This window comes from Aphis gossypii, chromosome 1, assembly GCF_020184175.1.
Source record: "Aphis gossypii isolate Hap1 chromosome 1, ASM2018417v2, whole genome shotgun sequence".
NCBI classification, from domain to species: domain Eukaryota; kingdom Metazoa; phylum Arthropoda; class Insecta; order Hemiptera; family Aphididae; genus Aphis; species Aphis gossypii.
Genome location: NC_065530.1, coordinates 41,434,642 through 41,452,599, shown reverse-complemented (window position 1 = coordinate 41,452,599; position 17,958 = coordinate 41,434,642). Strand labels below are relative to the sequence as shown.

Sequence of the window (17,958 nt, the reverse complement as noted above, 5' to 3'; positions counted from 1 at the left end):
TTATCCAAATAGTTTCTATATTAATAATATGTTCAAAATACGCATTCATATAAGAATACTAACCAAACACGCATCATGAGTAAAAATAGAGTCAAGTATGCAAAATAAAATTTAAAATATGAACTCTTAAAGAGGTAAAAATATATGATGTTAACTTATATAATATGTATACTACTTAGCTATGTTTAACTTATACAATTAGTGATTAATGTCGTCAATATTTTAGAGGTCATAAACACTTGTATCTACAAATTCATAAATTCATGATTCAACAACTAACTTAGTTAGATTGTAATAACTAAATTTAATCGATGTATTTATTTATTAAAGGTACTTATGTAAACATTTTAATTGAGTTTATTGTATTTTTAGTAATAATATTATATGTTTATAGAAAGTGTTGCATTTTAGTTGATGATATATAATTATCAACTGTCTTACGTTATTTACGAAAGAGTTACATTTTGAGCTATACCTATAAGTTGATACAATACGGCATAAATATACGTATAAATTATATAATAATTAAACATGAATAATATAATAAATGTAATATTTTTGGGAAAAAAATATATTAATTTACTAAATTACTAAAAGTATAATATATGATTTTGACAATTGTTTCCACTCAGAATCGTTTTTCATGTACAATGATAAATTATTGAATTCAAATTTAATATGCCCATAATAGTGACTCAGTGGATAACTAATGTACAACAGATCGTTACTCATTTACACGCGCTTTTTTTTTTATTTGATGAGTGTACCAAATTTGTTTTCTTTTTGAAAAGCTACTTAACCTTTAATAGGTTGGTTTTAGGCACTTCATTTATTTAATCCGGTGCGGTGTGTGACTTAATTGATTAAACACTTAAAAACCTAAAGAATACCTACTTTATAGTTATGTGCTTAAATTAGATACATATCTATAGTAAGAGAAAATTAGTATTAATTAATCATAAATAAACCAATATATTATAATTAAGACTGTAAGTTTTAGTTAATAGAGAAATAATTGACATATACAATTTAAAAACAAAGGGAAACATTGACTTTAAATATTTTATATTTTGAATAAAAAAATAGCATATTATGTATAAAATAGATAATCGATTTAAGTATTATATATCATCCAGTGATAACTTATCACTGATAAGTAATAATCAACGAGTATGACTATCCACCATGGCGCGTCGAATAATGACGTCATAAAACTATGAAATATAAAAATGATTTTTACACGCCAAAACGTGTCAGTCTATGTTCGACAGTCAGTGTTGACAAAATCGTAACGGAAATAAATATTATTGATTAATAACTAAAGATAGCCAATGTTTACTATATTGATATCCAGTTTTAATTTTTAATTATACTAAATTATTTAACAATTATTCATTTGGAGTTATTTAAAAAATAGATTTATTTAATGACTTATGTGTACTGAACCATATAATTATACGGGAGTATATTATTGTAAACAAACTTAATAAATATTATAATAGTAAGATAATTTGTGACTTTATTTGCCCAATAAAGCAGTTTAATACATTTGGGTAAGCGAATTTAAGATTATTTTACATAATATAAATTTTATTTTCACAATATTTATTTAACTACACTATAATACTTTTGTTTTTAGAGCTTACAAATCGTAAGTTTTATTGTAACATCTATTTATTTTTAATACTAACAAAACAAAAACTTCATAATATTAATTGAAATATTTATATTACTTATGCCATGTTATTTCCAGTGTAATCAAACGTAATATTATTATTTAGTTTTTTTCAATGACAACATCGATTACTTAATGTAAAATTGGTTATTTGATTATTGATCGTTAGGTAAACTATGAAATGTTTTAATATTGTATATACATCTGTACAAAAATCTATTATTTATAATGAATTTAGAAGTCCGACGTTACTTAGTGTTTCTATCTTAACACACATTAAATATATTTATTATTTCAGAAGTGCCCGAATTTTTCTGTATTAATTGTGTTGTATATAAAATAATTATATCGTATTATACATTGCTTTATGTATCGTTTAGATTTTTTTTTATCTTAATTGACTATTGTCTATTATGGTGTGCTGATTTGCATATTATTTAGTTCAATATCAGAATAGATTACTATTAGAGTCCTAATCATTATTTAAATACCTACAGTTTGTATATTGTATTTAGCAGATTAATATACTTTAACTATACACCTACTAAATTGTTTCATGCGGGTTCACTGCTAACTGCAAAACACTTAGGAAATTACACAATATCATTGTTTTAATGCTATTATATACAGGACGATTTTCCAAATATGCTCAACACCATTTTTTCTTTTATATAATTTATTTATTCAAAGTCTGATTTTTGGAATTTTCAAGTATTTAAAAATCAATAACTGAATTATTGAAAAAAAAAGTGAGTATATTTGGTCACTCTGTATAATATGCATATAATTTTTATGTGTGCTATAAACTTATATTTTTTGAAACTTATGCAAATACGAAGCACATGTAGATAATATATTATTTGTTGTTATAAGTATAAGACCAGTGTCAATACATGTCACTATAGGTAAATATGGTAATATCAATTACGTATCAATAACGATTTTTTTGAGTGTTAGCTAATAAAATATATAACTCTTTAGACATTAATACATTATATTATAATATATAACTTTATAGCTATATTGTAGGTATAAGCTGTTTCAAAGTGATTAAAAAATATTATAGTTGCTTAAAGTAATATACCTAGTTTCAAAGTTTCAAAGAATTTTAAAATATCATTGCTATTAAATAATATTGTAAGACAATTTATTTGTACAATACCCTTTATTTCGCATTGTGGTGTTTGTTTATTTATTTTAAAATAAAATTAAGATCACGATGATGATTACTGAAAATCCATAATCTGTAAATAAAATAAAACGACATCGTAGTCCAAAAGGCAATTATGTGTTTTTCATAATTAATGTAAAAGCATTTGTTTAAGAGGATTTTAATTATTTAAAATTTACAAATTCAACAACTCCGTGAGACGACCGAGATAATTGTCGGAAAAGTATACATTTGAAAGCCTAAATCCACCAACCGTGTTCCAATCATCACAGCAGTGTTTATTACTGTTATTATTATTTTTAACTCTATGAATTTATTTCTTGATAAACTAATTATCGGAATCGAAACTTGTATGTATACACGTAGGTACGTTAATTTAATTTAATTTTGAGTCTGGATCATATAATAATATAGATTTGTGTCTTATGCATTGGTGAAAGATTAAATGATTTATATTTTCTCGAGTATTTTCTTAACCTAACCTTACCTAACTCGTCAATCCGGGTAAACAACTTGAATCAACTTCTAGCAAAATGGTTTGTTACTTGAAAATTTGTCAAATTCAAGAACAGCTGCTACAAATTATTTTGTAACTTATTATTATGATTATTATTATTATTATTTATTTATCGAATCATCATCCTTATAATATCAATATGTACAAAGTAGGTACACATATTGAAAATAAATTCGTGAGAACTTGAAATTGTTACTACTTGTATGTTTTATTATACTTGTTTATATACAATTACATTCTAAAAATATTTAGACTAATTTTAAGCTATAGGTATTTATAGTTTATACCGCAATAATAATAGTAAAACATATTATTATAATATTATTTCAATATAAATATAACTGAATAGTATGGGGTTTTATCGATTTTGCCGATATTTGTCTATGTTGATTAAAACACACTATAATCCTAAAAACAAATAAAATAAGGTTCGATGTTTACTGATTATTATCACCATTTATTGATTATTTTACACTGCCAATTAACTATAGTATTTAGATATATTTAAAAATGAAGTTGTTTATTTGTTGTTTTAGCTGAAATCTTTTACCGGCTATTTCATTCGGTATTTCTCGCATCATGATACCTGTAAGACTACAATGGGGACGACTTTTGTGCCGAGGTAATTTGCGACAGACGTGCGTTCTGTTGACCCACAAAGATCTAAGTCAACCGGCTCGACATCGCACCGAGTCTAAAGTAGTTCGTTCGCCGTTTTCGGACGTTCAGATACCGGAAAATTTAGTAGATGAGTACGTGTGGAGTGGGCTGGAAAGATGGCCGGACAAAGACGCACTGGTAAGTGAATTTCATTTTAACAATCGCGATTGATGTCACGAATGAGCCAATTAATGTTTAATATATCTATAATATATCAGAACTGTGCTGTGGCTTTGGGTTCATTAACACGAGTATGCGAACATAGTCGATAATAAAATATCAGAAAATGAGATTTTTGCACTTATAAAAATCTAACTAAAATTAATTTTTATAGACTTTTAATGTCTTTGATATTCGTATAATCGTATTTATAGTCACATATCTATTTAAATTAAGACTATTAAATATAACTATTTATTTTTTAACAAACTAAAATTTTATGATATTAAAATATGTACCTATTATAATATTATTTAAAAAAAAAAAAAATTGAGATTATTGATAAATAGCTAACCGACTTATTGCCGTTTTATTTATGTCCTTAATATTATACTGTTATATTATATCGACTTGTACACAGAATTTCGTACTTAACTTGTCATATATATATTTTTTTTTAGCTAACTACGTTTAAATATTGTACATTTACTGTCCTACAATATTTCTACGATAAAATACATAAATAAATGGTAAAGACTTCAAACATAATATTATATTTGCGAGTGAGAAATTGTTTAAACAAATATTATACATGCGTATATTAATTGATTTACACATTTTGCGAGAAATGAATTTAATTGCTTATTTATACTTTTACTATAGTTTAGGTGTTTTATAATAACTCGTTATTTTGCATAATTTATTTTCGATAATGTCAAAATATAATTTAACTATTATTGTAGTATAAGCATTTCGCTTTGATTTTTTTGATCAAAATCGTTAATTTTTTTTAACAATATTGTATGTGTATAATATGAATCTATTTTGTGAATCTATGTCGTACGGATAACTATACCAAATGATAATACTTAACTCAAAATGATCAATGAAGTTTCTTGTATACATATATAATATACGATATACACGTCAGTGCAGTGGTATGCATGAATGCACAATACACACGCGTGTACATAATTACAAACTACTTTTTATCAAACGAGGGAAATGTCCTCATTTTGCTTAAATAAAACAACTGATGTAAAATATAAGCAGGTACAATGGGTATCATTAAAATATATATTTATGTGAATATTATTTTTTTTTTTAAATACAAAACCTCTTAAATATTGCGTGTGTATTTTTTTCTTTTTTTTTTGACCTCGTTGAAAATGTTTTTATTTTTATTTTTATTTTAATGATTGTGTGTACGGTATTAATAATTATTATTTTATGTTATACCAGGCAAAGTAAACATCAAGCATTGATAATGCTGGAAGCCTAACTGTATAAAAATTAAAAATTATACTTTTGAAACGAGTCGTTGAAAATGCATTTGCTAATTTATTAAATAACCACACAAGTAGAGATGACGTACAAATATTGTTATGTGAGATGTTTATAAACATTCAAACATCATTCTGTGCGAAAGAATATCAGTACTTTGTTTTTTTAACTATATTTAAAACTGTAAATACATTTAAGATTTAACCATCCATACTTAATTCTATATACTATATTTAACGAGTTAAAAGTATATTTTTATAGCCTGGCTGAATTTATTAGAACAGATATGTAAATATTATAATAATATGGAAAAAAAATGTATTCATGGAATACGCATGGTTGATTCAGCTGATTTTTAATTTGAACCAATTTAACTAAAAATAAAATTATAAAATATTTAACAATTATCTTTTTATAAACTAAATTTAACAAAAAAGAATTAAGCATATTTAATTAATATAATTCATGGTTAATTGTTTCCGAGTTATTTCACCGCATCAGGTCATTAATTACTATTAGTAGGTACGAGTACTAATGTATTTCATCGTGACGATGAAAAAAAAAAAAAACACTGATAAGTAAAGACAAATTATGTTCCATATTTCTGTAAAAATTTAAAATCATTAACCATAATAACTCAATGTCCGTTTTTCGATTTTTCATAATGTAATAATATAATATATTTGCAAAAATCAAGTCATAAACCATAATTGTTTATATTATGTATTACAAATATTTGTATAATTATAGTTATATGGTGAAAGTATTGTTGCAAACAGTAAAGCTTTTTTTTTTTTTTTGGATGAACTATAAGTGACACTTAGATTTATTACTATATACATATGTTTCATTAAAACCATGAGTGGATATAATTTAAATGTTTTTTTTTTTGTAATTGTTGGTGCAATTATTTAAAAAACCTTGTTATTTCAGTGCATACTTTTTAAATTAAAATTGTGTATCCTAATACTAGGTTTTTCTCCGTATTTAACTGTTAGTTTTTTTTTTTTTTTATAAATAAATAACTAAAGAAGTTCGATTTATTTATTATTAAAATCATATTTATTTTACCTGAAATCATTATTAAGTATTGACATGCATTATCATAAAATCACAAATTTATAAATTATACTATATACTTATTTGTATTATTGTTGAATGAAAATCATTAAAACTTTTCCGAGTAAATTTTATATTATTATGTGAACACGTTTAGTTGTTTCGTCAATTAAATGTACCCATTTTTCTTATTAATGTCATCATGTTATTTTTGTCCCCCATATAGGTTTGCGGAATAACTAATAGGAAATTCACGTACCACGAGACGCGGCTGGCGTGCAAAAGGTTTGCGGCTAGTTTGAAGAAGAGAGGTGCAACACCTGGCCAAGTGTTCGCTGTATTGTTGCCCAACATTCCAGAGTTCGCTGTAGCCTCGCTGGGTGCCGTAGAAGCAGGTCTGGTCGTGACGACGATCAATCCAATCTACACGCCATGTGCGCAACGGTTTTTTGACCATATTATAATATTTATATACCTAAAAATAGTCCGATATAGATGACAAATAAAAATAATATTGGAATTGAGAAAAAACATCCTATACTAAAATAAATAATAAGTAAAAAAAATATCCAATACCTAAATACTTCTAGGTTAAACAAATCAATAATATAAGGATATAAGGCTAAACACCAAAATTTTAAAAACGACTTAAAACAACCTGTTTAAAAAATATAATATTACTGTTTTTATAAATTATTACAAATTAATGAAAAAAAAAAAAATAATAATAATAATAATAAATAATATATACAAAAATATATACAAAAATAAACTTATTTTTAGTATTTTTTTTTTTAAAACAGGCTATTTATTTCATTTCTTTCTTCAAATTACATTTTTCGTCCAATTCATTGTATTTTTTTTTTTTTTTTTTTGACCTAGGTATTAATGGCTTACATATTAAGTCAACAACATTTTTATCTAGATTTAATGTATGCATGCCATATGTAGGGATAGTTATCCTCTTGAAAGTTGCAAATTTCAATCATTTAAAAATCTGAAACGGTGTAACCAAAAAACTAAATTTATTTATCATTCAACATATTTTAGTATAAGTAAATCAATCTGTTATTTTTGTAACAAATTTTCAATTACTTTAGATTATAAGTATTTAAAATTGCGAGTCGTTGTTAAAAAATATTAAATTCTGAGGTATCTTAAAAGAAAAAAAATGAAAAACTAAACTCAGCAAATTTAACATGATAACTTTTTGTTTTCTGATAAAAGTATCATCCTATAAAATAAATATTAAATTAGATAACAATTTATCGAGATTTTAATCAGTTTTATATTGATGATTTCAATTTAATTACTAAGAAAACACATACTTTCAAAAGTATACAGACGATAAGTGAAATTTACTGCAGTACAATTAAATATTGATTTTACGATTATGAAATGATATAGGTAATATATTATGTGGATATAGGTGTTTCGGTTAAAGGAAATGTCCTTCAACACTATAATATTATGGATGTACAATATTCACATAAGATTAATAGTATACATTAAGAATGCATATTTTCAATAGTTTTGTTTGCTAGCTTAAACTATCATTGATATTATTGACATATTATTGATGTAATAATTATACTGGTTTTCTTGGTCAATACATAAACATGAAAACAATTGAATAGATATAGCACTGATTAAGTCGTTGTTTGTGACTTATTTAAAACGTAGCTTCTTTAGTGTGTCCATAACTAATTATTATGATTTTCGTAACGGTTAATGATTTTTTTGTTAAAAATATGAGACATACTGCGATCGTATATAATTTATAAAATATATTCATACATAAAATACCAAAAAAAAAAAAAAAAACTTTGAAGAGTAGGGAAATTGCCTATTCAAGACGCCGTGTCATTATACTTTTACTATTGAAATTCGTAGTAAAAAAGGTATCATGGGATACCGTCTTATATTTATCTCGATTTATTCGAACAAACATTATTGTTGCGCATAGCAATTTTTTTAAGTTTTCATAGATTTATTGATGCAGAATTGTAAATTTAATACAATTTAATAGGAATTATCTCATAGACTACTGTAGACAAATGGTTTTGAAAACTTTATAAAATAAAAAAAAACAGTATCCAAGTGCATGGAGTATAATAAGTAACCTATATAAGTTAACATAATGAATCCCTTATATAATATTAAAGATATTTTCTGAGAGAATGATGTCTTTCATTTTCAATTTTTCCTGTATTTTTTTTTTTTACGTTTATTCGGACATTAATTTTCATTCAACACATTTATTCTTTATTTCAGAGTTTTGAGAACCGCCTTTTCGGTTATAAAAAAATTATATTTAAATCCCTAAAATACAGGAACGATAAAATCAATAACGAAATAATTATTATAATATAAAGAAACGTCGTAAATAATATGGGGTAAAAATCGCTCTCCGGTAGGTAATCAAAAAACCATTACGCAGATACTTGCGCTTGAGTCAACCGGTGGTGGTATAACGTCATCGACAGCTGACTGGAATTCAACAATATTGAGAAACATAAGTATATAAAATCACTCGCAAATTCGATATAGGAAATATCGATTTTCGCCCACTAAAACTGTGTGAAATAATACTATGTTAATATTATATTATGTTTAAACGACAGTAATAATTATAGAAAACATAAACGTGATCAGACAAATTTTCCCAATTTTTAATTGAGAGGAAACATAATTTCTGGATTCTATATCCTCTAATAATGTGATTTATAATACACAAAGTCTTAACAATAGTATAGTCAATTATTTGGTTATATTTGAATCAATAAAATAAATTTATATTTAACATAATAAGGATATATAGTATTATACCATATGAAACATTTTCACAAAATCTGAACTAATTTTTTTTACTAACTGTAAGAGAATATTAAAATATATCGGTTAAAGTTATGTTTAAAAAAAGAAATTAAACTTACATTTTCGAGAAGTGTTCGTACTATCTATATAAATTTTCTTTTAGATTAGGATTTCTATGTATAATTTATTGAAATTTAATAACAGCAATGTCATTTCTCGCAGTTTCTATTTCATCTATTTCATGAAGTTTTAACTTGGCATTTAGCATCATGATAATAATATAATTGTGCTGGTTTTCTATAATCGACATTTTTGCAAGTTATACCTACGTGATCTTGTAACTTATTCCTGTTTTTGTTTTAGTCGAACTAGCTCACCAGTTTAAGGACTCCGGTGCACAAGGTGTGGTGACGATTCCTGAGTTGTTGCCCAAAGTTTTTGAAGCCCAACAGCTGATGAAGGGGCCCGGCGTGAAACCACTGTACATAATATCTGTCAACGGCAAAGGTTCAAGACCTGATGGCGCGTGGGACTTTAATGAAATGCTTGATCCAATGGTGGACACTTCTATTCTGAAAAAGAGCAGATCAAACAGTGACGTGGCATTCATGCCGTACTCGAGTGGTACAACTGGTCTGTCTAAAGGTGTGTCACTGTCGCACCGGAACCTCTTGGCCAACATCGAGCAGACCAGCCATCCAGATATAAAACACTTTCTTGATACGACAGGTATAATAAATTACATATTAAAATATAATAATAACTAGGGTTAGGATTTTTATGACATTATAAAATATATGCAAGCATATTGTAGCTTCAAATGTACTGATAATTTTAGTATACAATTTTCTTACTTAGGTAATTTAAATGCATGGATTTTAGTATAACAGTGTTACTACATGTCACTTATTTTTTTTTTAGCTTTTAATTTAATTATATAATAAATAATAATGCACAAATTTAATTGTAGATAAAAATAATTAAAATATTTATTTTTTTTACATACTATTTTACATACTTTCTGAATCGATTTGAACGATTAGAATTTGTTCATGTTTTTGAACAAGAACTTGCGTTAGTTGTCAGATAATAAATTTTATTAAGAGGAAAAACGTTGTTCAATATCGACATTTCGAAAATATACACAATAATCATCAACTGTCAATTCGTCTGAATGAACTAAATTTTTAAGTTTCTTTTCAATTTTTTTTGCAATTATTTTAGTTATCTTCAATACTGTTTTTTTATCCGAATTTAAAATTACTCCATTTTGTATTTAACAATTTAACCACCATTATTTGGTTCATTTTTCAATTATTCTTAAATTTTGTAAATTATTCAGATAGATTCAGATACTAATAAGTGAATTTTTAAGCGAGATATTTTGGATATTATTAATATAATTTTTAAATTAGCCTTAATAAAAATTAAGCAGGTTTTTAATTTTTATTTTTCAATTAATTTTTGTGCATTTTCGTAATAAAAGGGTCTTCGTGATTTAATTTGAAAATAACAAATTTAATTTCAGAGTAGTTCTTATAACAATAGTTAACTACCATAATAAACATGTACTCGTTTTTGCCAAAGGCAACACAACTCGACTTGTTAAATCACATTTAAGCGTTTATGATAAAGCGTTTTAATAATACTTTTCGCAATTATATAATATATATTTTAATGTCGTTTATTCCCGGAAACCTTTTTCTAATTTCATAAGCTATTTGGCTATTCAAACACGTTAGATTTTGACATTTTATATATTGTACTATTCTTTATACTTCCAGCTTTTGTCGTGTAACGTGAGAAATTTTTTTAAATGTTCAAGTCTTTTATTTTCTGAAAATAATAAAAACATGAAATAAACTGTCAAATAATTGAACAATCTTGTTAACTTCTAGTATTTTAACTATTAAACTGCAAACATACTTTCCATTTATATCAATATTTTTATCAATCAGAACCAATATTTATTGTTTTTAATGTATTTTCTGATTTGAAACATTGTATTAGTGTATCAATTTTGTGAAACGGACTTCTTTGATCCGAATAAGCCTAACCTATTTGAACCATCGCATTTGGTACATTTTTTTAAAAACTATCTGATCAAATTCTTCATTGAAGGATAATTTTTTGGTGTTGGAAATAAATACGTATTTTTATTGTAACTTTATCTTAAGTATCCTTGTGTTGGAATGCTCTCAAACATTTTTCACTAATAATAGGCATGTTATTGTAAAATATTTTTTTCATTTATAATTTATAAACTTAACATACTTTACAAAAAACTACTAAACCATCTATTGAAAATACTTCTTCTCTGAACTCTGTATTACAAATTTAGATTGACTCGTAGCATCTGAAATTTAACTTTGGTCATTTTAATGAAGATAAAATACTTTAAGAAAACTCAAACACAAAAATAATACAGAAACACAATTCTTTCGCGACACATCAAATATATTAACTAACAGTTCATGAGTTATTTTAAGTTATAGCTGGATGGCAACTACATTGTTACACAATCACGGTTCTTGATTTTAAAAAACGATCAAGTATAATCATCAATAAATGTAAATAATAATGGGTAATAATGGGAACTACGTATATCATAGTCGCATGTTCGTGTCAATACTCAATAGTGACACCTATAATCAACTAACGACAGAAAAACCTTTACGGTTACATAAATAAATACCAATAAAATATAATATATATATATATTTTTTTTATTAAAATTTAATATTTTTCACTGTTTAGTTCATGTTATGTATGTGAAATTAATTATGATGTATTTGATTTTATATCATGCCAAACGAATTTTTAAACTTGGCCTACAATATAAACGACTAATAGCAAAAATATGAAAACTCATAAACATCCTAACTCTAAATAAATAATAATATATTACATAAACATCAACTAGTTTTAAAAAAATACACACATTATAATTATATTTATTATTTAGTAATCGTTGTGACCCTTAGTTAAACAAAATTATCACATCGGTTTATACTTGCGTACTTGGTTTTAGCCAACTAGATATTTCTGACTGAAGTTTTTTGCGTGAATTTTTCGTTGTTTTACAATTATTATAACATGTGTATTTAATATAAATATTTTAATATGATATACCTATTTATTATTAATTAAATAAGTGTAATACTACATTTATATTGATTTAACTTGAATCCAACCTTGTGTTAATTTTGGACCATGATTAACTTTTAGAATAAAAAAACAATCAAAAATAATCCGACTTCAAATATCTTACAGTTTATGCGTATTGCACTATCAATTAAATCGGTAACTTAACACTTAAAAATATTATATTAATACGAAATATTAATTGCTTGGGTGTTTTTAGCTATAAAACATTGATTACAATTTACTATAATATGTATTCATAGTATAATATGTATTAATGCCATTGGAATACTTACACATACGAAATCTCGATTTGTTTTTGCATAATGATATATATTATGTATATACATAATATGAAAAAATGATAATTATATCATCATGTCAAACACAAGTTCACTCGGATTTTCGGTCGCCGGTTATAAAATTATTTAAATATAGGTCATTGTTAAAATTATAATGTATTGCATTTTATTATCATAAAATTAAACAAACATATACAAATATTACAAAATATAGAGTATCCGTAAACAAGTTATTATATATGTTGTGAATGGTTCCAGTTATTGCAGTGCTGTGTACATAATATTTTGATAACGATATACAATTAATTTTAAAAAGTTATAAATATTATATGATTCTATAAATCGAGTTTGTCAGAAAATTTCGGTACACAACTATAATAAATTCAAAAATGTATGTAGTGATAATCTATTTCGGTAATAGTAAAACATTATCATTACCTTCAATGTTTTTTTTTTTTTTGTTCACCTTCAAATATTTAAATTAGAAACGTAAAAACTTCGTTGGTGTCATGATATATTTTTATACGCTATTATTATTGTGATATTAACAGTGCTCAATTATTTTAAACAGTATAACAGACTTTTAGAAAATAAGTAAAGTAGAAAGTAGATGTAAATAATTATTGTATAGTTTTTATTTAATATCTATTGACTTTACCTACATACAAAGTTGTGTTTATTGTAACTTGAATGATTTTTTTAGTAGTAAACCACTTAGACCTATAGAAATACAATGTTATTTAATTTAATATAACTTTTTTTTCACTAATTATTAGAAAATTATATATATATATATATATACACATCATATTTAATAAATATATTTATATACAGATCGGATGGACGAAGTCGAACCAATCTGTGTTTTATTAAATATGAACAAAAATACTATTATTATCGATCGCTATGCCATGTAGTTGTATTATTGTGTCGCTAAACCATACATAATTTTAGTGTTAGTTTATTCACTCACTTGTATGAATAGAAATTGTCCATAAAACACAAAAATCTATAAACTTTAGACATCTACGCCCAAAACGAAAATAAATACTATAACGAAATAAAATGATTTATCAAGTCCAACAAAAATATCAACCTTTTATTATTTTGAAGACTTGGTTGTAAACTCATCACAGGTATGAAATTCCATTGTTTCAAACAATACAAAATGGAATGAACTGAAAAAAACTGACAAACTAAGAGGGATTAAGGAGGTTAGCAATTTTCTTTCAACATTCCCTATGGTTTGGATTTTAAAAAATGTATATTATTATTTATAAGTCTTCTTGTATTTTCAGTTTTCACATAGTATAGTTTTTCTGAATAAATCTATTTCATCAATAAACGTGTACTACTTGGTACACCATTTTCGTAGTATCATATACCTAAATAAAAAAGCTGTTAGTTTATTGTGGTCAAAAATCAAAATCAATTTAAAAAATGATATTTTTGAACATGAACAATAGATTGTGTGGAAATAGATAGTTATATTGTATAACTGCAGAAACGATTTCAACAACAGTGTTTGAATACTATGTTATATCCAATCCATACACCTATTGCACCTATAATTATAATATGTGTTACATTAAATAATAATATTATGAGGTATGAATAATAATGAAAAAACTATATCCCATTCGTATTTTGATGTATTATATTATTTTTCAGTTCACCGATTAAACAGTAGAAATCCCTAGTGTCAATAATGATGATTAATAAGAATAATAATGAAAAACATCCAACTGAAGTAATAATTTTTTTTTTCGTAGAAAATTATCAAGATGTGTTGCCGTCTATTTTACCCTTTTACCATATTTATGGTTTGACAATGCTTCTTTTGAGGGGGCTAAGCTCTGGATGTAAATTGGTGACATTGCCCAAACTTGAGTCGGAATCATTTTTGAACATACTTAAAAACCATAAGGTATAATGGATGTTGTATTTTATACGCGAAAGTAACGTTTTTTATTTGCTTTTTTTGTATTCTATTTTAGGCGACTTTATTGTACGTAGTACCACCAATAGTGCTGTTGTTGGGTCAAAATAAAAACATTACACCTGAACACTTTCAAAGTGTGAGAATTATTTGTAATGGTGCTGGTCCTGTGAAAGAAGCAGACGCTGAAAAAGTACTTGCCAGGACCAACAATAAAAATGTACGTTTTTGTCAAGGTGTGTAGAACTTTTTTTTTAATTTAATTTAGTTATTAGTACTTGTTGAATACGAAAAAATAAAAAATGATATCAAAATAACAATATATTATTAACTTCAAACCAAAACTAACGAAATGCAAAATATATATATTTTTTACAAAGAGATAGTTTGAAATTTTGAATTTTGACCGTGGATCATACATATGACTTAACAAAACTTGATCGCATTTACCTTCCTATAATACAAGCTTTCATTTTCAGTGACAGATATATTCATATATCTTATTATTTTATTCTATTATTTACGATTATTTTTATTTTGTTATGTATTAGTAAAAGGTTTGTAACAGTTTTTATTTTAATTATTTATAATTTTTTCCACGAATTTCTTTATAATGTAGTACACAAACTATTAAAAAATATATCAACATAATTCAATTAGCTATTATTGTACAATTATTAATCATCGTTGTCTCAAATATTGTCTAAATCGAATTTTGAATCGTAAAATGCTGAAGTTCTTATGTATATATTATATATATAATATATATATGTTATATTTTATGTGTATATTATATACTATATAGAATAAATTTAAATCTATTAAAAAATAAAAATATTCACTCGGAAATTTTTTTATGAACATGGCAGCGTATGGCATGACAGAATCATCACCAGCCGTGTTTGTATCCAGGAATTCTTCATTGTTCGATTATTTGACTGTTGGTCCTCCCGTATCTAACACTCTAGCTAGAGTCGTCGATCCCACAGACAACTCAGTTGAATACGGTCCCGGTGAAACTGGAGAAATTCAGGTCAAAGGGCCACAGGTGAGCAATAACAATAAACATACTATTATAAACAATGGAAACAAATGGTTATTAATCTGACAAATATTAATATTATTTATAACTATGAACAAATTATATTGTGTATAGGTGATGATCGGCTACCACAACAACCCCAAAGCCACGGCTAACACTATAAGTCCGGAAGGATGGCTGAGTACTGGGGACATTGGTTACTATAACGATAAAGATGAATTCTTCATAGTTGATCGTATTAAGGAGCTGATCAAAGTCCAAGGCTATCAGGTTAATTTTTTGTAGTTTCTATTCAATTCATGGAAAGTGAGCGAATTAAAACGTGAATTTTCTCAATAATTCAAAATAATGAACTAACCAAACAGACTAAATCGAAATAAACAATAACGTGACTTATACTCTTAAACTCTACATCAATATTTTATCAAATTGTATACATAACTTAAATTTAAAAATAATAACTAACTGATTTGTTATTATAATTATAACTACTTTAGTTAAATGAATTTAAAAGCTTAAATTAGTGTTTTGTTGTAATATTATAATTATTTTTAAACATAATATGTTATTAAAAAACAAAAATGCAATACTCGTGAATAAATTAAAATTAACTTATAATAAACCTTTTATTAAAGCTGATGAAAGCGGGTCGATTTTTGATCGTTTTTTCGTAAATTTTAGACCAATAAGCGAAAAAAAAATTATCTAGTAACAAAAGTCCAATTTTAATTTGAAAACATATTTGAATTCCTTATTCTCTTTTCTAGGTTTTGTAGCAAATGCATTTTCGATTTTTTTTTTTTTAGTAACACTAAATTAAGGTGAATTTTGAAAAAAAAAATATATTTAAGTATGATTTATTTGTTACTATAGTAATTAAACAATACAAAAAATCAAAAATCCATTTCCTACAAAACCTAGTAAAGAGACTAAGGAGTTCAAATATAAAATATAATATAATATAATAAAATTTTATTAAAATCAGACTTTAGGTACTGGGTGAATTGTTCTTTCGTTTTTTGGAATTTTTATGTAAACATTTTTTTATCGCAAAATTATGTGATATGTGGCTGCGCGTATGTACGTTACTGATTTCCAAGAATCTTAGCCCGCAGTCTATCCTTAATTACCTATAGCGTTCGAGGAACTCACGCACACTAATGATCAGTCACAACACACACAGTTACGCTTAACTCACGAATATTGCCTAAATATGACCCCTTAAAAATAGTTCGCTTTCAACAGCCTTAACTCGTTCAGCATTGCAATAATAAATTGTTATGTTATAATATTAGAAAAAAAAAATCCAAAAACAAATACCAGACTTAATTTTACCGTGTAAACAAATTATGTTGAATTCATTGAAAGTGAAATGCTACATTTTATTCATTTGGATACAATTGTAATATACCTACAACAATTTTTTTCTAATAATAGACATTTCATGGTTTAGGTTCCACCGGCTGAGCTGGAAGGAGTGCTGAGGACTCACCCGGCCGTGCTGGACGCAGCTGTCATCGGCGTGCCGGACGATCGAACAGGCGAGGCACCGTTGGCGTACATTGTGCTAGACCAGGACAAACCGGCCGCCAGCGAGGCAGACATAAAGGCGTTCGTAGCGGAACGAGTGGCACCGTACAAACAGATCTCAGCTGGTGTGCGGTTCGTTGAATCTTTGCCAAAAAGCGCAGCTGGCAAAATATTGAGGAGGTTACTTAAGGACGAGTACGAAAAGACCAAAGGCACCAAGTGATCACCGGAAGTCACGAGAATGTCACGATTTCAGCGATTAATAACAATATACATAATATATTATTGTCATAAGTATTTGAGTGCAAAAATTAGGTTAAAAAATATGAAAAAATACTCGTCGTTTTACTTAACTATCACGTCGTATATATTAATGGTAACGAATTGCTCATACGAATTTATTATTACTGTATTATTGATTTCTGATTTATAAGACAACAAGTGATATTTATTATTGTTTTTATTTATTTTATCGATTGTTAAAACATAATTATTTATCGTCACATCATATTATTATGACAATTGCCATATAAATATTATATTATATTATTTTAAAATAACAATAACTATTGTCAATTCAATAAATTTTGTTATAAGAAACAGCTGTATGAAAAACGGAAGTATCACAAAGCGTTGAATTTAATCCGTTTTGAACTGAA

The 17,958-nt window shown here is 25.8% G+C and overlaps 1 protein-coding gene across 2 annotated transcripts in view; it reads left to right on the top strand.

Moving 5' to 3' along the window:
* The window catches only part of LOC114123376 (uncharacterized), a 43,396-nt gene extending 25,646 nt beyond the window's left edge, over nucleotides 1-17,750 (top strand). Inside the window, exons 1-9 of one of the 2 annotated variants that reach the window (XM_027986320.2) lie at nucleotides 1,275-1,553; nucleotides 3,900-4,161; nucleotides 6,752-6,959; nucleotides 9,706-10,071; nucleotides 14,561-14,715; nucleotides 14,786-14,963; nucleotides 15,597-15,775; nucleotides 15,884-16,039; nucleotides 17,223-17,750. In XM_027986320.2, coding sequence (XP_027842121.2) covers nucleotides 3,943-4,161; nucleotides 6,752-6,959; nucleotides 9,706-10,071; nucleotides 14,561-14,715; nucleotides 14,786-14,963; nucleotides 15,597-15,775; nucleotides 15,884-16,039; nucleotides 17,223-17,522 — 1,761 coding nt within the window. In that variant the 5' untranslated portion in view covers nucleotides 1,275-1,553; nucleotides 3,900-3,942 and the 3' untranslated portion in view covers nucleotides 17,523-17,750. Of the gene's footprint in view, nucleotides 1-1,274; nucleotides 1,554-3,899; nucleotides 4,162-6,751; nucleotides 6,960-9,705; nucleotides 10,072-14,560; nucleotides 14,716-14,785; nucleotides 14,964-15,596; nucleotides 15,776-15,883; nucleotides 16,040-17,222 lie in introns of those variants that run through there. The other variant, XM_027986319.2, reaches the window with a different exon arrangement.
* Nucleotides 17,751-17,958: the final 208 nt, after the last annotated feature.